General features: G+C 37.6%; 1 protein-coding gene across 2 annotated transcripts; it reads right to left on the bottom strand.

Annotated features, from left to right (window-relative positions):
• Window positions 1-2,938: 2,938 nt before the first annotated feature.
• On the bottom strand, window positions 2,939-21,628 carry INPP5K (inositol polyphosphate-5-phosphatase K). Of its 2 annotated transcripts, XM_075771301.1 has the most exons (13): window positions 21,414-21,617; window positions 18,747-18,854; window positions 17,959-18,067; window positions 14,972-15,088; window positions 14,475-14,647; window positions 12,300-12,411; window positions 11,633-11,742; window positions 11,025-11,051; window positions 9,124-9,316; window positions 8,743-8,880; window positions 8,125-8,208; window positions 6,750-6,854; window positions 2,939-5,668 (listed from the first exon to the last, which is right to left on the bottom strand). In XM_075771301.1, exons 1-13 carry the CDS (start codon window positions 21,449-21,451, stop codon window positions 5,570-5,572), a joined length of 1,413 nt encoding a protein of 470 aa, XP_075627416.1. In that variant the 5' UTR covers window positions 21,452-21,617; the 3' UTR covers window positions 2,939-5,569. The 2 variants fall into 2 exon arrangements, with proteins under 2 accessions (XP_075627416.1, XP_075627413.1); XM_075771298.1 differs by lacking the exon at window positions 11,025-11,051 and having other exon boundaries at window positions 21,414-21,628.
• Window positions 21,629-21,817: the final 189 nt, after the last annotated feature.

Below are 21,817 nucleotides of genomic sequence, written 5' to 3'. Positions count from 1 at the left end.
GTAGAAGAGATTCTTCATCTTCACCTCCAAGATACTTGGTTTAGAGATAGAGCAATAGAAAATATTGATTGCTCCCATGGTAACTACAGAAAGTTCTTCAAATTACTGTAGAACTAAAATCATTATGAATTAAATCCTTGAGTAGTTAACTAATCATGACAAAGGAAATTAACTTGCACGTTACTGCACAAAAATTCCTACTATGAATATGAGAAAAATAACCTAGTGAACACTGGTTTAAGTGCAATTACAGAGCTTTACTATAGCCATGTCATCCATCAATGCAGTATCTAGACCTGTGACCCTCCCGTACACCTCCCAACAGATGCACATATCCTGCCAATGACTGGGAGAAAAAAAAGATCAGTCTAAATATCAGGTATTTTAAGACCTGCTGTTAGGGGACAACTCCTTCAATCCTCTTGGAATTGCCACATTTGAATTTCCAACTCTATGCCAAACCAATTCCAGATGATACCACTTGTCAAAAAAAATCTACCTAGATGTTAAGATTAACAAGTACCTGGCCATGCAAGAGCAGACACAGAGAACACCATTCTGTTCAGTAACTGAAAAGAAATGACCTGTCACTGTTCTGTGTTTCATGTCTGGAATTATTCTTATACTTCCCACAGCTGTTATACACAAGATTGTTCCAGTCCAACAATTGTTTCCTTGACTACTTACTTCCCAATATAGGGTTCTAAAAGAGATTTTATCACATTTAAAAAAACCCATCACTGTCACTTCCCCAAAAAAACCTGCCCTACTGGGTGATATGGAGCAATACCTAGCCTATCTTATCTACCCTTCCTATAAAGATAAACTACAAAGATTAATAGTCTAGAACATGAGGGCTGTTCAACTGGAATGATTTCGGTGATGCAGATACCAGAATTATGTGCAAAAAACCTTCTGAAAATGGGCTACAAGTAAGTGAGAACAAGAGGGGGGGGGGGGAAAAAGGATAAAGAAAGTAGAAAGAGGCTGAAAGGAAAATATGTAAAAGAGAGAACAAAATAGAAGAGGGAAGAGAGGAACATAGTGTGGTCTCTGCCAAGGCCAAGCAGTACACTTTAAAACCACAGTTACAGTAAAGCTCGTATTCAAACAACAATGCTGAAACTTTCCGTACTAGGGCTGATGTCTGTATTTGGTAACTGTTAGTTTTAAAGAAAGTATGGTTAACGGTTAAAATGTTTGCTATTATATTTTTCTTCTTTTGGTGGTGCTAGTAAATTCTTATTTTCTGAATTTTTCCTGCACCTCTGCATTTCCTCTCACCAGTTTGCATTCCCAGATCTCATACTTCCCCTGACTTCACTTTTCCTCTAGCGATTCTTCCAACCTGTGCTTCAAATGCTCCCACACGGGTTCTCTTGCTACTTTCTAGATTGCACATACAAGATACTCTTCTAATGGCAGAGATCTTGTAAGGGGAAGATGACAGTTCTGCCATAATTCAGAGAGGTGGGATGTACACACCTCAGACACATGACTTTTCTTAAGTTGAAGCAACCGAACAGGAGTTCTGTATAGTTCCTGAGCAGATCGTTTTCCAGACTAACTCAATGTGTACCGCACATTCATCAGGTGGTGAGTGCCACTGCCTTGGCTGAACAAAGCAGCTACACAAAGAATGGCTTATACTGCACTACTGTATGCCACACAACTCTAATGTTTGAGCTTGTGACTGAAGAGTTAAAGATAAAAGAAAGCAAGCTGTGCATACAGACAACTGGCCTCAAACACTTCCATCTTTACACAAAAACCGTTTTCTCCATTCTCTTTCAAGACTGGTATAAAGAAAAAAATACAGCTACAAGGAAACTAGGATATTATCTGCTTAATGCATGAGTTACAAAGTTAAATACATTGGCATTCATGAAGCGATGAGTACCAGGAACCTTCTGTGATCTTTGTATCTTGTTATCACAAAATAAATTCCTTCATTTCAATCACTTTCAAATAGCGAATCCCTATATCCAGGGACAGAAAGGACCATTGGAAATATTCCCATTAGTAATGCAGAGTTCTCAAAAAAGGTATCGTTTCCTCTCTCAAGGAAAACCTAATTCAAGGTTTGTTCAACTGGCCTTTCCACTGCAGTATATTAAGACAAGTTCATCTAAGTGTCATTTAGTGTCCAAGAGCAGAGAAGGAAGTAGTGGTAGTAGAAACAATAGTCTTTATCGGAATGTATTTTTAGGGTCTAACAAACACACAAGACATCTTAGAAATATTTCCTGTTTACACAGAGCTGTACTATCTATGTGCAATGATACACTGCACATCCTGAGGTTAGCTAGGAATCAGAAGTATATGGAAGTTAAATAAGACTATACTGGACTACATTCCTTGGTAGACATACTTCCTATTTTAAAATAAATTCTCTAACAGCAGGGAATTATGAAGAGTTACCCTTAGGTGGAAATGACTTGATAGCAAATTTATATTAAAACATACAACATTTAAAATACAAAGTATAATGTAGCAGATCTTTCACAAAGACAAAAAAGACATCTCAAATCACACTGTGAAAAAGTGAAATCAGAAGAACCTATTCTTAAAAATTAAGAAAGCAATTTAAGGGGCTTGAGCATTTTTTATAAGGAGAATATCAAAACTTCCTCAATGGCGGAGAGCGGACAGAAAATCCAGAACAGAACTCCATGTGATACTGGACTCATTTAAATGGAAGAAAAAAGAAAAAAAAAAAATTAGATGAATCTGCTTTGTCCAGAAGAAAAATAGTACTTGTCCTTGCCCTTTTTTTTGCAGTCTAAAGCCCTACCACATGTTATTACTGACATATTTCCATTCCAAAATACCGTTGTATCTGCACATGACCAAAGTTTCTTGGAGAAAGGTTACCATGCACGAATTAATCCTCCCCACCCAAACCAATGTGTTCGTCCTCAAATTAATAGAGGCCATATAGAACATGTCACTATCAGGATTTATTTTAGTGGTACATGAAAAGAAAACACATGAGTATAAAAACATTTCCAGTGATTATAACATCCAATTAAAGGTGTTTTAAGAAAGATAAATTTCATCAGAAATTGCATCATTACAGGTCATGGAATAGTTTGAAAAGCTACCATAGGTAACAGTAGTAAACAAAAGTGCTACTGTGTGCATAATACTTAAGAAAGAAGTATACAGTTCTGTGCAGCATCTGTACTAACACACAAGCAGATTCGATCACAGCTGCTGTGGGCATTTTCAGTGAAGTCTTGTGGTTCAAAGGATTAGTTTACAAAATGCAGCTTCTATGTCCAGTGATTGAGAGTCTTACCAGCTCTCATACAACAGTAAGGATCTTGAGTTTCTTGCCCATGTAAAGCAGCTGTATGGCTCCCCCTCTGAGCCGCTCATGAACAGCAGATGCACCCTGATTAGAAGAAACTGGATCCTGGTCCACAATAAATCACCAGCTGTGGTCTGGAATTCAAAGACCACTGTTCTTTGAGCTCCTCACAGAATCTCCTTGCATGGAGTATGGTAATACAGTTACACAAGTAAAATCAGAAACAGAGTACAACTCAAGAACTGCAAAAGTTCTTTGCAATTCAGTAGAGATTTGTCTGATGCCCTAATTGCCATGAAAAGTCACGTATCTAAAAGATTTAGTGCAAAACAAATTCTTATAAGACTGGTACAAATGTGAAAACTGTTTCTAATATTGTTCCAAAGTGTAATAGGAATGTACAAACTGTAAACCTCAAGGCAGTTTTAATCCATGCAGTGAACACAGTATCCTCTGAACCCGCTGTCACTACTTACAATTGGGAAGGGTTCCCAAGACCAAGTATTAAGCTGAGATACAACTAACTAAAACTTAGAGAGGCTAGGTGTCCTTAAATCCCACACTGCAACTATCTAACCAGTTAACCTATGTTATAGTTTCCATAGCATACAAAGACACTCGGAACCCAGAAGATTTTATACAGTGAATGACAGAAGCAAGTAACTGCAAAATAAATGTCATATCAAGGTGTTAACTATCTCAAAAGAATCCTGAAAAAAACTAAGGCTTTGAGAAAAAGAGCAAAAAAGAATCCATTCAGTACTGAAGCAATATTCCAGCATAAACACGCCAACGTCCTTTGCTTTGCTCTTCCACCTGAACCAAATTTTCTCTTTTCCATCCATAACCAACATGACCGTGATTAGTAACTAACTTTACTTATCATACCCAGTTAGGTAGCTCGAAGCTGTGTATCTAGAACATGGGAGACTCACAAGTGCTCTTTTCTGGCACTGCAGTCTGAGATTCTGTGGAATGTTAGTACCTCTTCCAATCCTTTCCAAACGTCTCTATTTCCTCATCAAGAAACAAAACCATTTCTGAAGCTAACTACCTTTCAGGTTTTTAAAGGTACATAATATTTCTTATTCCATCTCCACCATCAAGTGCACAGGATATTTTAAGGTTTAAGCACCTCTAGAAAAACAGAAATTTTGCAGACTGATTGCTATAAATTGAAGAGATTTACAGTTTCGTAGCACAGATTATGCCATAAGAAAGAATCTGTTCCACTCAAATTCCTCATTTACATTATTTCTGTATTAAGTGTAGCAATTATATGGCAGGATGGTATCAAGGAAGTACTTAAATTTGGCTTTAGCTTTCTAAATTCAGTCTGACAACAGAAAACAATCGAGGTTAGTACCATTATCATTAGCTCTTTGCCAACAACTACATCATGCTATGGTCTGCTCACCTATGCTAAAGCATTTCTCAAATTAAGCAATTTTTTTCAGAGACTGTGGGATCCTGGTTAACTCTGAGCCACGGACTAGTATAAAAGTGTTTCCGTTTTACTTTTTTTAAATCAGAGGGAGAAATTGCAAAATTATTTTACAAAAGAAGAATAAATTTTAAAAAAAAAATCAGGAAAAAAGGGTCTTAATAAATGTACCTCAATCTGGAAAATTAAGAAATGGAAAACCCTACAAACAGTTATCAGTAAGGCATGAAGAAAAGGGATCTACTACCAAAGGGGAATTTACATGCTCCAAAGATTCTGTCTTCATGTGACCTGTTGCCACATGTGTTTCCCAAAAGGTAATTAGCTTACATTTGAAAGTCAAATAAAATTTTAAAACAAGCTAACTAGCTGTATCTAATAAATATTTTTTTAAATAACATCATTTAAACTCAAAATTTGGAAATCAGTGATGAAGTGGTTACAGCATAGTAAATATGGTATCGTAAATAAAATATCCTCTACAAAAAAAGAGCAAGGCTAAAAATCTATTACAGATTGCAACTTAGGTGAAATCATTGGATTAGAAACATCTATCACCTTAAAACAAACAGCATTCATGAGATGCTATTTTTACAGTTCTCATCCAGTGTGAGAGAGTTACTCTCCCCATAACAATAAAAATATGTTTCCACAATAAATTATCTTCTATGAGTTTACAAAGTTTCTGAACAACCCTACCTGTCTTACTTGCACTGTCTTACTCCATCTTCTAAGAGTAAAAGCTTATAATCACTAAGACATAAAGAATCATCTGACTCCTGCATTAGGACCACTAAATGCCCTTTCTGCCTTCAGAACTCATCATGCGATTCCAGATTGTCAGGTTTCTGCATCCAACTGTTCTCTTCCTCTGTCAGATCCTTTTCTATTAATGTTCTGTTAGGCTGAATCTAGAAGAAAGAGCAGTAAAAAAATAATTAACACATTCAGAAACATTGTGTTGCTCTATACGATCAATACACTATTATATGAAGGTGTTTTACATACTTGCTAGAAACTGAGAAAATGAAAAACAATGCATCTATGCAGCAATTATGAAATAAAAAAACGTAGTAAAAAAACCTGCTAAAGTGATATCAAAACATTAAGTGTCATGCAAACAGAAAGGCATATGGTGTGTTGTATCCACATACAAATGACAACCATCCTGCTGAGTTTCTGGTAGATATTAAGCTCAGAGACAACAGAAAATACTAGACTGTGCAGTATTTCTCACCAAAACAGCAACAAAAATATGAAAAGTATCAGTGAGATATACCAGCTAGCCCACTACCTTTCATTAGTGTATCCCCTGAGGTAATGGAGTTTCACAATCTTCTAAACCCCCTTCATCCAGCAACAATGCCGAACTTTCATTTCAATCATTCTACAACAAATTAGCACAGCCATGACAGCATGGAAAATTCTGTGCAAACAAAATTATTTTGGCAAAAAGCGCTCATGTAGAAGAAGCAATGCTCGGTTGCTTCATGTAGTCTGTGCAGGTTAAGTCATCCTTTCAGAAATTAAGCAAAGAAGCCTGTTAAATAACTTGAGTTCCACCTGTCTTTCCCAAATTGAAGTGACTAAATATACACGAAGCACTTCTGTGCAAATATACCACAGAATGGAGCACAAAGAGTTCACTTACAATCTGTCAGAAACTTGGCAGCATTTAAGTTGAGTTCTCATCTTTACAGAAACTAGGGACCTAACTGACAGAGTCTGAAGTTCCAAAACTGAAAGCCGAGAGACAGAAAACCTGTTTTATTTCATTACAACAACGTGTTGCCATAATAGCTACTCAGAGTCTTTTAGCATATCAGCAAATTCTTTTACAGGACATTAGTAAGGACATATACTTTTTGCAATTATTTCTGCTGCCACCTCCTCCAGGATTAACACAGCTGCACACACCTATGTCCAGACACATATGAAAGCAAAAGAAAGAAAAATCACATCAACATTAATCAAAGCTTCCAAATATATTACCTGAAAAGGCTGGCTGAGACCAACTATTGACTGCAAATTATTGCTATAATAGCAAAGCAAAAATTCTCCTCCCATATCAGGTATTTCTGCAGCACTCATGTAAACCTGTCAACAAGAATAAGAATAGGCAATATGCAATTTCCGCAGAGAAAGCAGCTTCCAAAAAAGCAGTCTATGCCATTCAGGACACCATAAAATTCAGCATTTACTATTTATAAGCAAATTTTCAAACATAAGCTAAAAAGGATGAGGACAGAAATAACTCATGAAACCACCTGAAAACTAACTCAGGGAGGAAAAGCGAATATCCTTCACCATATTAGCAAGCTGACTTGGTTCAGCAAGAAGCAAGAAGAAACACACAGCTGTTGTAAGGGAAGGGGCAAGGCCACACAAGCAGCAAGGAGGGAGATGAACTGCCTCCTGGTGGCAATAAGCTCTTACATGAAACAGCAGAGCAAATCCACCACCCCCGTTCTGTACCATCCTGAAGTTCCTAAACTGCAGCCCTCAGTATCCTGCTAAAACAACGCCCACAGTGCTTAGATTTTTAAGCTTATTGACAGAAAAGCATGATATCAGAGAAATTTTGACATTGAGAATATTGATACAATACAATTTGGGCTTTTGTTGTAAACTTGATACTAACTGACAACATCTCTATCAATAAATAACTGTTTTCCATTGTTGTCTGGAAAATCTAACAGTTAATTTCATTAACTGTGTCTCCAAAATTAAATTTGAACTTCTGTTTGTTCAGATAAATACCTCTGGAAACAGATCATTTGTATTCAGAATAAGTTTTGTTTGTCTGTTTTTAATTATTTTAGGTAATCACTACTATAAAGTTATATAACAGACAGCAGTTTGTAAAGAAGGACCAAAACACTGAATAGTCAAGATGAAGAAAAGTCTAAGAAACCCTCATCTGTAGCTGTATTAGATATCTGGAACTAACTGTGTTTCTAACATTAGGTACTTATAACTGTAACAAAGATTGCACAATAAATAACTAGGACACATTGAGCAACTTCAACAATCAGATGAAAAAATGGCCAGTTACTTATTTCAGTGGCAGAAACCGACCAAAATATCAAATGACAGTAGTTTTTAATACAGTGAGAAGCCACTACAGGAATAAGTTGCTTTCTCATCAATTCCCTTAAGCAATATGATCACATCTGAGAAGTTGTGCTAGACTACCTGCAAATTAGTAAGAATTAGGAAGACGTATTTTAAACAATAATATCACTCCCCATTAGCTTTGATTGGGAAAGAGGATACAGAACCCACAAGAGAAAAGGGATATGGAACAAACAGACCTTGAATGCTAATCTATGGAAAACTACATTAGAAAGAAATATAATTGGTTTACTTGTTTACTGTCTTTGTTAGAAGAAATTTCATCATCTTCTACCCAAGCATAAGTAACATAGTCATTCACATGCCTGAAAGCCACCTGCAAAGAAAGACGCAAACCATGAGCCCTCTGAAGGAAACAAAAAGCAGACTACATGGAAAACTCAAAGTTGTGAGATGTTTACTGCTTCACTGAAGTAATTAAAACATTTCACTTTTAGGATCAAAACATTTTGGGAGCGTGCACAAATCATTTGTTTCTGAGACAGTGTGAGTGTTCTGTTCTCTCACCCTTCCACTGACTTTCTTTTATTTTTGTTCTTTCTTTGCTGTATAAATCTTTTGAACTGCAGGCATCAGGGGAGGACAATTCCTTTTCATAGCTTCTGCACCATTTTACTTAAGTAAATCACCACATTATCTTTGCAGAGAATTTAAAGGGTGCGAAAGAGCTCACATGCTATGCAACTAAACTGTCAGTACACAGAAACTAACAGCAATCAAGGATACACCGCTACTTCAGAGAGTTTTGTGCTAACAAGAAATCACAGTATCCTATGACAGAAGACAATCAACTACCTCCTCCAGTCATATTCACCATCTTCATTAAAGAACCACGATGTGGTAACATTACCTTGAAGAGTCCAATCCAGTCCCAAGCACTGCTTGGGAATTCAGGCACTGCAGAATAGCTGATTAGAACATCATGTTCCGCGCTCCACTCACCCTCAGGATGCAGTGTGACCAAAGGATCTGATAGAAGAGGCTTCAACTAGACAAAAGAACAGAATTTAAAGTCAGACGAGTCATTCTTTTGGTTATTCTTTTCAAGTTATTCTCTGCACACCTGCTGTGGAACTCCTAACTGGATACAAATAACCTGAAAGCAATTTGCTGCCTTCACTATAATCAGAACAAAACAGAGATTACGACTTACAAAGTTTAGAAAACCAGCTTCTGTAATGCAAGGCTTAGTAAAACAATTTTTTTCTTAGCAACATAACTGGGACAGCACCTCAAGCCCAAAAGTTCCTGTAACAGGTTTGTGATCGCTGATGCCATAGCTCATGTGACTGATATAGTTATTCAAAGTAACAGAAATTGTCTGTTCTTCTTCAGAGAATTCATCTTCTTTTGATGCATGCTGGCAGAGACTTTTCACTCTCCAAAGAATTCTATCAGTCCATGCTGGCTTTCTTTTCTTCTCACTGCAAAAATGTAGGATAAAAGTGAAATAAGAAAAACAGTTGTCAAAAGCTAAGAATACTGTGCAAAATCTACTCAAAGTTGAAAGATTGTCAGATACATATTAATAAAAGAAGGCAATCACATCCAAGCTTCATTTTACAGCTCTGTTCCATATGCTTTACAACCAAGGTTTCCTTAATTTGAACTCAACTCCATTTACCACAGGTAAGTTTCATAGGTTTCTGAGAGGAGTAAAATGAAGGGGAGAAGGGCATTTCAATGGGTTAGTCTGCTTCGTACAGGAAATGATACTTTCTCCTAAAACCCTCCATAAAAACATGCAAGAAAATTGAGATAATACAGCAACTGCCCCAAGCTTCAAATGTATAGTCATTCTGAGAAAAGGGGCATAAACTTAAGGAAGATGTAGGAAGAGACCAAATAATGGTCGAAATTATTCAAAACATTTGACAACAAGCTTCTTTTAACAACAAAAACCGGACAAACTTAGGCAGCTTATACTAATCACAGGTGATGCAGCAATGCTTTAAAGTTCCTCTAACTTGTACTAGCCTGTATTTCAAGTCTGTAAGCCATTGCTGTCTCATAACAAAAGGCTTTAAAAATTCCATAATCAAGAAAGTTGCATCTGCAACCTGCAACTGTGCAATACATCAAACTGTAATTATAATTCAGAGTTTCCTTTTATACCATATCAATAACAACAGAAGACATGAGCCTTTCGTGGTTCTCTCTGTAGTGGGAGGAAGACTTAACAGCAACTCTCTGTATGGATGTATCACTTCAAATTGAAATGGAGAAAAGATCATACCCTATGGAAGAGGAATTAGAATGGACTGGATTGAATTATAAAAGTTAATGAGCAGGATGTGTAAGGAAAACTGTCAGTTTAATAACTTCAAATATCAAAATCATCATGAACTGGAAATGCCATTTAGTTCAATATTCAACATACTTTTGTTTTACCCCTTCCCATACACGTCTGACTCACCTTTAATAAGGTGGAAAAATTTTAAATGACTAAGGGGCCATATCCCACTTACTCCAGTAATTATATAAACCGACAGAAATCTTTATGAGCTGCCATATGTCTGCTCTGCTGTGCAAGAAAATACCAAAAGAACAGCTTAAGTTAATACACTATTTTACAGAAAATGGCATATTAGATGGGAAACAAAACCTCAAAATCCACACTGAAAAAGTAACAAAGATAACAAAATATTGTGTGCTTCATATAAAGCACACTTTTCAAGGGTGCTTGCCTTGTGGTCTACTGATCACCCCCCATCCAACCAAAACACCTCTGATGTTTTACAACAGCAGACTGCACACAGTATGCGTAAGCGTACTTTTTGTTCTTTAAATGAGCCAATACAGATTATTAGGCTATGAATCATTCTTAGAATGTCTAGGTTTGGATTATTATAAGTATTTTTTGTCAACTGGATTTACTGCTAGTCCCATTTTATCTCTTCACACTCAATTAGGGAGCAAAATGTCAAAAGCATAAACTTCCAATATTAAGTGCAACAGCAGAGTAGATAACACTACAGCTTTCAGACAGGTTCAGAAAAATCCCTGAAGAAAATCAGCTGTCATCTGATTTTCAAATATTTCACAAAAATCAAATCAAAAGCTCAGGAAGGAGCATTGTTTTGATTCTGAAATATTTACAAATCTATGAAATCCAGAAAGTTCTCTTCTTACTTAAACCAAAACAGGGACTTCTGCTCTCTGGAAGTAAAGAAAAAGATCAGTACAAAACCCCCATTTGAACAGGAACTTATCCTTCTGTTGAAACATAAGACTAATACTTAATAACAAACTTTAGTGTCAGAGAAAAACATTGGAAACTTAAGCTACTCCATTTTCAACTTACAACGATTTATAAAGACACATTCACATTTATTTTCAAATACCAGCAGTGTCAAATGGAATGCTTAAATAGAGAAGAAAAAAATTGCAATTACTTTTTTTCCTTTTTCTCATTTCTGAGAACCAACGGGCACAAAAGAACAAAGAAAAAAAGAAATGGTTTAAACAAGCGCTGGTTTATTCTGTTAATCTAGTCTTTCCAAAAAGAAAGCTGGGTTGTTTCATTACTTTCCTCATGCAATCAGCAAACTCAGGCTTCTTCAACCAGAAATACTCATTTATTCAGATCTGACCACTGAATGAGCCTAATAGAATAGCTCGACAGCCTCAGTTAACCAGTACTGTCAGGAAATTCAGGTTTGCTTCCTGAAGCGATATTTAGTCAAGCATCACATTCACTTTAATATTCCATGTCTAAAGTCATCTTATTATGCTTTTACCTTGTATCATATACATCCGAATAAAGGTCAAACTTGTAGGTGGGTTTAAACTGTAGAGGACCTTCTATGAATTCCTGAAGAAATGTTTCCTTCTTTTTTGCCATATTTAACTGCAGAAATAAAAAGTAACTTTTAAAGATTATGTTTAAAAATCAGAGCTTAAAGGGCAATTGGGAAAGGAGCTGAGAAAGCATCTTCCAAGAAGAATTCAACATCTCAGTCAGTACAACATATTTGGAAAGGTAAATTCAGAAGTGCCTCTTTGTTACTGTTTGCTGTACCAGAAATGTAGCAGCTCTACTTAAAACAAATTCCAGAATAAGCTGCCCTTAAAAATAATTCTTGGGAGAAGAAAAAAGGAGGATAAATTAAGGTGAGGATCAATACACAAGCCATAAAGTTCAAAGAAAGCTTCAAACACAAGCATTGCAAATGACAAAGAAACTAAACAAAAGCAGAAAAAGTTTGCAATTAATTGGGGCTTATGACTGAGAAGCGAGACAGCAAACAGCTAGATCTGCTCCACCTCATGACTACGCTGAATTTGTGTTCTTTAACAGAAATTAGAAACTCAAGAGGTAAAGGTAACTACCATGTTGTGTTTGTATGCATTAAAACCAAAACAAAATAAACAAACCAAGCCCCCAAACAGATGAAAACAACATACCTGGTCCTTTTCCCACAGCAGATTGTAACGCTTGTTATTTATTGATTCTCGGACAAAATGTATGCCATAATCTGCTATCCGGAAGTTTAGATCTCCAAACCAGAAAAGAACACTAAAAAAACCCAAACAACCCACAAACAAAAAAAGCAAAAAACCAAGAAAGATTTATAGGAATCCATTAACATGAGGAAAGATTTCAATAGAAGACATTACGCTAATTAGGTGCTCTAATCACTTATGTTACTTAATCTAAACAGCTTAAACACAAACATTAAGTAGTTATAGATAAGTTTACACAGAGATAACCTGCTGCTAAACAAAAAATTTAAAGGAATTGAAATAGTAAATTAAGTTCCTTGCATTCTTGCCACTTCTTCATTACTGCCTGGGTATTAACTTCTCCCAAGTCTCCTAATGACTTACATCTCTATTAAATTTTAACAGTAGGTAAAATAATTCACAAAATTCATGACCCATACACCAGTTAGTTATGTTAATGCACTAAATCAGAGCTCTAGGTTAGTGCCTTGGGAAAGCAAGGATACATGTTAGGTGTTCTACAGTTATTAGGAAAGAAAATTGTTGTTACAAAGCACTGGAGTGTATTATCAGCAATGTTTTAAACAACAAGAAAGCCGTATTTTCAAGTGAATTAATTGCTCTTTGAAAATCCCTACTTTTAACGTTTTGTTCAGGGACGGATACCCCCAAACTTGATCTTATGGAAATAAGAGTTTTATTTTAATGCCATTTGTAATTTCGTCCTGGAAGATGACAGGAGGTGATTTGGTACATGCCCATGCAAATAATCAAGAAAATGAAACACATTAAACTGAATGTCCTGGTTTCAACAGGGATAGAGTTAATTTTCTTCCTAGCAGGCTATGCTTTGGATTTAGGAGGAGAATAATGTTGATAACACACTGATTTTTCAGTTGTTGCCAAGCAGTCAAGGACTTTTCAGCTTCTCGTACTGGCCTGCCAATGAGAAGGTGAGGGGCACCCAAGAAGCTGGGAGGGGACGCGGCCAGGACAGCTGACCCAAACTGGCCAAAGGGATATTCCATACCATATGATGTCATGCTCCATATATAACTAGGAGGCTGTCTGGGAGGCAGGGCGGCTTGGGAACTAGCTCTAGCTGAGCATCAGCTTCAGGTAGTGAAAAATTGTGCTGTTCATCACTTGTTTTGTGTATTTTTATTATTATTGTTGTTGTTACTGTTTTCCTTTTCTGTCCTATTAAACTGTCTTTACCTCAACCCATGAATCTTACTTCTCCCTTCCCCCCTTATTCTTTCTGATTCTCTCCCCCATCCCACTGGAGGAGGGAGTGAGCGAATGGCTGTGTGGTTGTTTCAGCTGCCTGTCAGATTAAACCATGACACTGAAATATCAAACAACTTATACTAATGTACAAAAAGTAATGATTTTGAACCTCATGTGTCATACATCTTTACCTAATTTTAATGAACTCATTAGCAACTGAAGTGATATTACTTATCTATTTCAGATTTATCTGTCCTGGCAGTTTTATGGGTATAAAAAAAATTATAAAATTATCAAACTAAAATGTTTTTTCTCAAACCTTTTTTAGGTGGTTCTATTACCATCTTTAGACTCCACCACATGAAAACAACAGAGCATACAAATAATTCCCGCAGAATTAAGGAACAAGAGCTCAATTGGTGGCCCAAATCAGGATTGTTTTGGGTTGGGTTTTTTTTGTGAGACACCTGAGGGAAGTGTAATTCATATAGCTACAGAAATCATTGATCAAGGTTTTAAAGGCTGAGAAGCCCTCAGCCAGATACTAAAATTACAACAGGAATAAAACCAACCCAAAACATAACACAAATCTCCTCAAAAAAGGGAGGAAGATAAACAGTGATCTAAGGGATTTTTTTATATAAACAGGCTTTAGCTTCTAAAGCTCTCCAACACATCACATGGGCAGTACATGTGCTAACAAATTTAATGTAATCCAAGACTGGAAGAGGTCTTGCAAAATAAACCTCAGGTTATCTTTTCCTCCCAGGATTCAGGGTCATGGCTGAAAAGACGTTTAAAATAAAAACAGTGGATGAAAACTCCAAAATCAAAACTCTTCAGTGCATGAGTTTACCATACAATAGATAAGAACAACACAGACAGAATAGAGTCTGAACAACTCACTCATGATCCAAGGCATTTGGAATATTCTCTCCTTCAAACTGCATTTCCAGAATTTTCTCAAAGTCATCCAATCGCTGCTCTGTGTTCTCCATGTGAGCTGGCAAGTGGCAGTTCATGAAACAAATTGTATGACCATAGAGGGACATGCGAATGGTGACTCCTCCTTTGTTCCCCTGGTGTGGAAGATTAACAACGTTCTCTGAAGCTACAGTCAACACCTGCAAATCTATTACCACCACCTATATATTTTCAAATCTTGCTATTTAGATTAAAATTAATACAATTTCTTCCTACATAAGGTGGTGTATATCAGCTAATAAACTGGTGAAATTATGGTCTGTGCTGCATACTTGCAAATAAGGTTCAAACAAGTCAATCTGCTTGTCAGTTTATTCATTTCTAAGTAAACCATATATCCTCTCTCCCACCATGAAACCATTCAGAGGCACACACCACCATAAGCGACCAAGGCAATCAAGTCTCAGATACTTCCTTACCCAGTATCCATACAGGCCTGTGCGTGTGTAGTGGGTGTGAACGTCCCGTATGAAAGGAAGGTGGACGTGCTTCACAAAGATCAGAAGTAGTAATCCCTGCATGCGAACAGAGGAGAGCTGGAAGAGACAGGAAAGACGGCCTGGTCATTTCCAGGGAGGTATTCGGAATTCCTTGGGTCTACTTCATAGGAACTTTTAGGAGCAGAACGCCATAGCATAAGTCATGCAATTCCCTTGCCAAGCCTGTCTTCAATACTGTGACACAGTAAATGCAGATGCATTTCAGTGCTGTAAAGAATACATGCTTATGGTAGACTTGCTTATAAACAATTTTGATGAATCTCTCAACTAATTAACATTAGTTGTAACAGTACGTTACAAATCTGAAGCTGACCTCAAAACATGTGTATTTGCCCAAACATCTTTAAAGACCTTTCTTCTGCCTCTTGTTTCTACCTTTAAGCATCCTGTTCATTAGGAACCAAATCCTTGATTTTTCACTTCTAATCGTAATAGTGCACATGTACAGGTCCTCCAATAGGAGCAAGTTTTTCAAACTGAAACGTCCTTTAGCATATAACTAATCATTCTAAATGCCATTAAAACGCCTAAAAAGCACAGCAGTTAGTCCTAGGCAATTGCAAAAACAATGAGCTGCAAATAGCAGTAACTCTTGCCTGCAATGCCTGTAAAAAATGATTTACCAAACACATCCAAAGCAAAGGTGCTTAGGGAACATGAAGACACTGTTTAAGCTTTAAGATACTGGGGGGTTTTTGTGGTTTGGGGTTTTTCTGTGTGTGTAAATAGTCTAACAAAGATGTTCTTTGTTAAAAATTTATGAACTTGACAATGTTCCTGGCATGAGACACAAAATTAATTGTGTTTGTTTTAATGGTAATGATTCAATTTAAAAATACAGACACTGAAATACAATACTTGTAGTTCAATTTTATTCTGGATGAACTCAGAAGAAGACTACATTAGAATAAAGCCCGATATTAAGAATAGCACTGACTATACAACTGCTGGAGACGTACACAAACTCAGCCCAAAATTTAAAACACAATTCCTCCTTTCTTTGCCCCCACATCTACACAATTAAATTATTTCAGAATATATGGTAATGTTTTCATTGTTCTTCAACCCAACAAAATACTAAGCAGTGTATTGAAATGATGGATCTCAATTACTAGATGATGCATAAATATTTGTATCTGAACAGACATTTGGTGTAACCAGTATTCTCCTTTCTATAATTATGTTCATAGATACCAAGACCATTCAGTACCTTTATTATTTGCTACATTTCATTCTACTGTGGGCCAGTCCCCAGACATTTCTCAAGATCCATATGAAACCTTTTCTCTCTGTAGGTCTTGAACATCAAAACACAATGGATCCCTCCTCTGCTGGAACTAGCACTAGCCCCACTGACATGCAGTGCCAAATCAAGCAAAGGCCTTTCACAGTGGGGGCGTGATTCTGTTTATGGTGAAATAATTGACTGACTCCAACCAACCTAACACTCTGAAAATGGACCCAAAGCCCCAAGGATGACAACTACCCCTCTACACCCAACCTTGTCACAGGTCAGCAAAGAAGGGGTAACTGTTCCTCTCCTCCTCAGCCAACTTCCCAGAGAAGTCCTAGCATAAGCTCTCCTCACTGCCTGTTTTGATTTTGACCTGGCCTGACAGTACCCTGTTATTATTAGAGCTAATCAAGTCCTGCTGAAAACCATTAGGTGGCAGCATCCATTCATTAGTGTGTCCAAAGTGTCACATTTATAAATTAGAATTCAAAATCAACCATGCATACCACTAGGAATTCTTTTTAACTGTCTGCATACAGGGCCTGAATGTCAGCCTACAGCCAGATTTTGAATGTTCATCAGGAATGACTTACACTAGAATGAATGATTTTTTTTTCTTTTTAGAATTCCCAATGGGTCCTTTGTTTTGTTTAATTACAGTTAAAAGAATGGCACAACTACTGAGTCTGATTAGCATACAGATAATACGATCATCTCAGCAAAATAATGCTTGACTTAGAAAACGAATACAGCATCCAAAAGGCTTTTAATATCTCTTTGCTAGAGACATTTGGAATATCCTCCTATGCCTACTGTTTGCATTATTAAAATAGCTAGTACTTTGGCTGATCTTATGCCCCAAATATTACCAAAACCCTTGTCAGTTAAACTACCATACAATGTTCTAGGCCTTCAATCAAAATAAAGTCCTCGGAAATATATATATATACACACCCTCTAAAATCCTGTTTTACATATATGCAATTTATTTTCACCTATAAACAAGTTGGGGGGGGGGGGGGAAGGAAAAGAAACCTTACCAATCTTAATGAAAATCAGTGCCATTGCTTGGAATATTTATAGTGAAAGCAGGTACTTAAGCAGACTACATTAGAAGCATCACAATACAGTTTCCAAATATTGCACAGAGCAAAAAAAATTTCTACAAACAAGAGAAAGATAGAGAAATTGTGGCCACAAGAAATATCCTGTTGAGTGTAAGTTTACATCACATTTAAATAATCTTCATTACTCTGTTCCTTGAGAATGTATTCTTATTTCCACAGGGGTATTTTTCTATTCATTACATAGTTCTGCAGCATTTAGACAGGCTGTTGCCAGTATATCTGAACAACTTCTTGCTGTTTGTCATCTGAGCTGCAAAAGCATCAAAACTGCCCAATTATTCCAAATGAGAAATGAAAAATCATGTTCAATTTTTACTGCTAAAATTATGGACATTATTATTAAATTAAAATTGCCTTTATCAACAAACCAGGAAAACACAAGTGTGATGAAGAATCGCTTCTAACATACATGTAGCTATGGAAGTGACTGACACCTGCAAAAAACACCATCAACTTATCTTTTATGGAGAGTTTGAGGGGAAAAAAATCCAAATGGAAGACATTTTCCTTCACTACTGTGACACTTAATAGATGTAAACAATTACCTTGATATATCCCAATGGAGACAACACAGTCATGAAAAAGATGCTCCATGGATCATCAAATGCTAAGTCAGACAGAAAATTTGTGATTCTTGAGTTCACCTCCTGTAAGCTGAATACATCAAGATTACTCACACTGTATCACTTGGTTTTGACAGAATTCATATAACCTTTTCAGAACATGGACCGCAACATCCTAACAGATCTCTCTCACTATAAATCAGAAATTTCTTGCTGTTCAGTTTCTCATTTATAAACAGTTTAACCCATCCACAGGTCTAACACATCTAACACCGAGAAAAACAAAGGAGCTTATATACACCTGAAGACAAAGTTTAAGACAATGCTAGACTCAAGATATGTTATCGCAAATAACCTGTCAGGTCTTTAAAATTCCAAGAAAGTTTGGAAAACATGATGGCAGATTGTGCCTAATAAGCTTGCACTAATTTCTTTAAAACATGCTGAATTTTGGATAACTTTCATATCAAAATGAATATGCCTCTACATGTCAACAAAGAAAACAGCAGCCAAAACCTTTCTGTGTGTTTAGAAAAATGATATTCTATATTTTGTCACAAAACAACAGAAAGGAAAGAAGATTCTCTTGCTATAAATCATCTCTGTTCTAAGTCACTAACTCTAGTCTTCACCTTCTGCTAGCAATAATGTTAAACCACCTCCTAGTCAGTGATTCACATAGCACAGTCCTCCCAACACAGACAGTAAGCTGTTGAGACTTAGCAGATTTGCAATAAACTTACAAAGCAAGTTCTTTAATATATACTTACCCTATAACATACATATCCATAGTTGGGCCCAGTGAATTGAGCTGAAGTAAACTCGTGACATCAGGAGGCGGAGAAGCTGTGCCCACATTCCAAGTAACTAAGTGTAGTCTACAAACAAACACAAATCAGAAAAAAATCCCAATGATAAATTTGAAATGTGAACAGGTAACCCTAAGAGCATCTAATTTCCCCACAAAATTTCTATCTACAGAAAACAAATATTTTCTGTCACTTTTCATCAATCAGAAATCTACTTATTAACATTAAAAAAAAAAAACACGAAAACAATCAACTACAGGGAACAAAACCTGAATTCTTGCCACTTATCCTTCAGCTTTTTCCCCCAGATAAGGAAAGCTTCATCTAGAGTGCGAGACACTTCTTCGTGAATTTCATCATCCGAGCTGATGTCCTCTACACAAGCCATAAGCTGGGCTACTCGTTGACGGAGCTGCAAGCGGCCACTGGACCCTGTGCTGCTGAAACTCGCAGAGCGGCTGCGGAAGTTGTGCAGGCTTTCTAAATCGTTTAGGGAGAGGGCTGCTGAATCTTGAAATGCATCTTCGCTACTGAAGGATGCCATTTGCTCAAAGGAAAAGAATAACTACACTCTGAAGGACTAGCCCATTAAAATCCTAAGCATAAAAGAAACAGATGGCCAAGGGTCTTCCAGATCAAGTTTTCACTCATGTGAAATTCAGCATTGCTTCTAACACCAAAGAACAAATGTAGATGCAGCAATGCTGAAAAAAACTGTAGCATTACCACCACACTCAAGGGGTTGTTACAAAAGCTGCAATCGCATCCTACCTCACACACTGAATTCTTTCTTCATAATAGATTTAATGTGCTTAATTCTATAAGCTCAAGATTTAAAAGAATTTATTGTTGATGTGAATCAATCATGTGCCTCCATCCGTAGGCTAGTAGAACTATAATCTCCCAGATATACAAATACATAGCTCTGACCAAAACCAAGCAAACCTATCAGAAACTTCTGCATGCCATAGGACTTGTCTATTGTTTTTTTAAGATGGTAATCTCCATATCAGAGCTTTGGATTCACTTTACCATCAGTCTAGTTATACGTCAGACAGACTTAAAAAATAAGCTGTTAATTTTCCATCCATCCTAGAGTCCTATAAGGACCCTATAAACACTGATAGTTAGTGAATCCCACCAATACACCCATTATTAGGGTTGTATTTTTATCCCACAATCAACTGCCTGCTCAAGGTGACACACAATGTGTGTGGAAGAGCTGGAAAGTGACCTTGCATACCAGACTAATTCAGTGATCCATAATTTCTCTCACTGATATATTCTCTTTGTAAGACTACACTGAAGTCAGCCAAAAGCTATTCTAAAACAAAATTCTAGGGGAAAAAAAAAAAGAAAAAAGCATGTATGCTGCAGATCTAATTCTGCCATCAGAGATGTATCACTTGGGAACTCTTGCCAGTTACTACTTTTGTAAGACAATTACCTCATTAAACAAAACTGAAATAATACTGAAGTTATCAGTCATTACTAAGAGAAATTAAATTCCTCAAAGTGCCCAATATGTACACTACTGATAAGAACACAGGAAAGACTGCAGTGCTAGAATTTACACCAAAGGATAAAATACTGGGAAAAATGTCAAGAACACCCTTAATAATTCAGTTTCATTGTAGGTTATGACTATGTCTGCAGGAAAAACTTAATAGTGAGGAATGTACATGCATCTGCAGAGCAAATAACCTACAGCATTATGCAGTCCCAAAGGTCTACTGATGCTCCCGACTACTTCACAAGGTCATACAAGTAACATCCACAGTTAAGGAGAGGAAACTAGAGTGATGTCAATTTTCATCTGATGCCAAAAAGACAGCCTTTACCAAAGAGAGGAGGATACTGCTCAAACTATTCTGGAAGCTTTCAGTACCACAAGAGTACAGCGTCAAGCATGCTTTCTGCAAACACATTCCTAAATACAAGCAAACTAAAGAAGACATTATTGAGTGTCACTGATTCCTCCCATGATTTGAGGGCAGAGAATTTTCTAGGGTCATAGTGTTTATAATACTGCATTAAGATGACTTCTAAGATCTTTGAGCAAACGTGTTTGTTGGGTGTCTGGTTTTTTTAATTTTTCCTGTTATAGACAGCTACTCAACTACCCTTTAAGAAGATTTCTCTAGTGTACCAAGCCCACAGCATGTTACATCGCAACTTATTGCCATAGAAGACACAACGTGAAGATGCAATGTGAAAACACCGTAAAAGCAGAAGCCAAAGATTTACTCAAGCTCCTTCCTCCTCGCGACAAGTGAGGAATTTGCGGCTCTAGACATACTAATAGCAAGAGCAGTAGATCTTGTCCTCATTAAGCGTAAGTAGGTCTCTGGGAAGTCCTAAGGGACCCAAACAATACTCAATAAGCCTCCCTGAAACGACTTCAGAACCGACGCTTTCAAATCAGAAAATCAGCTTTTCTTCTCTATTTCATATGACTACGTAACATCGCCAATTAGTATAATTCCCTGTTAACAAGCAGAAACACAAGTTTCCCTAATTCTCAGCTAATTACGTAACGACTTAGCTACTTTTCTCCCCTACTCGGAAAACCCGCCCTCAGACCTGCGCCTCACGCCCAGCCACCCGCCCCCCACCCCGACCGCTCACCTCAGCTCCCTCACGGCGCCGCGCTGCGCCGGCTCCATGTCCCCACCGCGGCTACCAGGGTTCCAGTCAGGAAACGCTGCCCAGGAGCACAGCGGAGGCCCCGGCCTGGCCTGGCCTGGCCTCGCCCCGCCCGGCCCTGCCTGCGGCCTCCGCGCTCCCCTCAGCCGCGACGCTCCCGGTACCGGCAGCGCTCCGCGCCCATTGGCCCGCGTGACGGGGGCGGGAACGGCGGCTGCGGAAGGACGGCAGCGCGTGGGGACGCCGCCAGGCGCGCGGGAGGACCGCGGCGGCGCGTGCAGGCGCCTTGCAGCACCCGGGCGGCTTTTGCAAACACCCAGACACACACACACAGACACAGACACACACACAGACACACACACACACACAGACACACACACACCCCC

This window comes from Balearica regulorum, chromosome 19, assembly GCF_011004875.1.
Source record: "Balearica regulorum gibbericeps isolate bBalReg1 chromosome 19, bBalReg1.pri, whole genome shotgun sequence".
Lineage (NCBI taxonomy): Eukaryota > Metazoa > Chordata > Aves > Gruiformes > Gruidae > Balearica > Balearica regulorum.
Note: the sequence above shows the minus strand (reverse complement) of the source record. Positions and strands in the feature narration are given on the sequence as shown.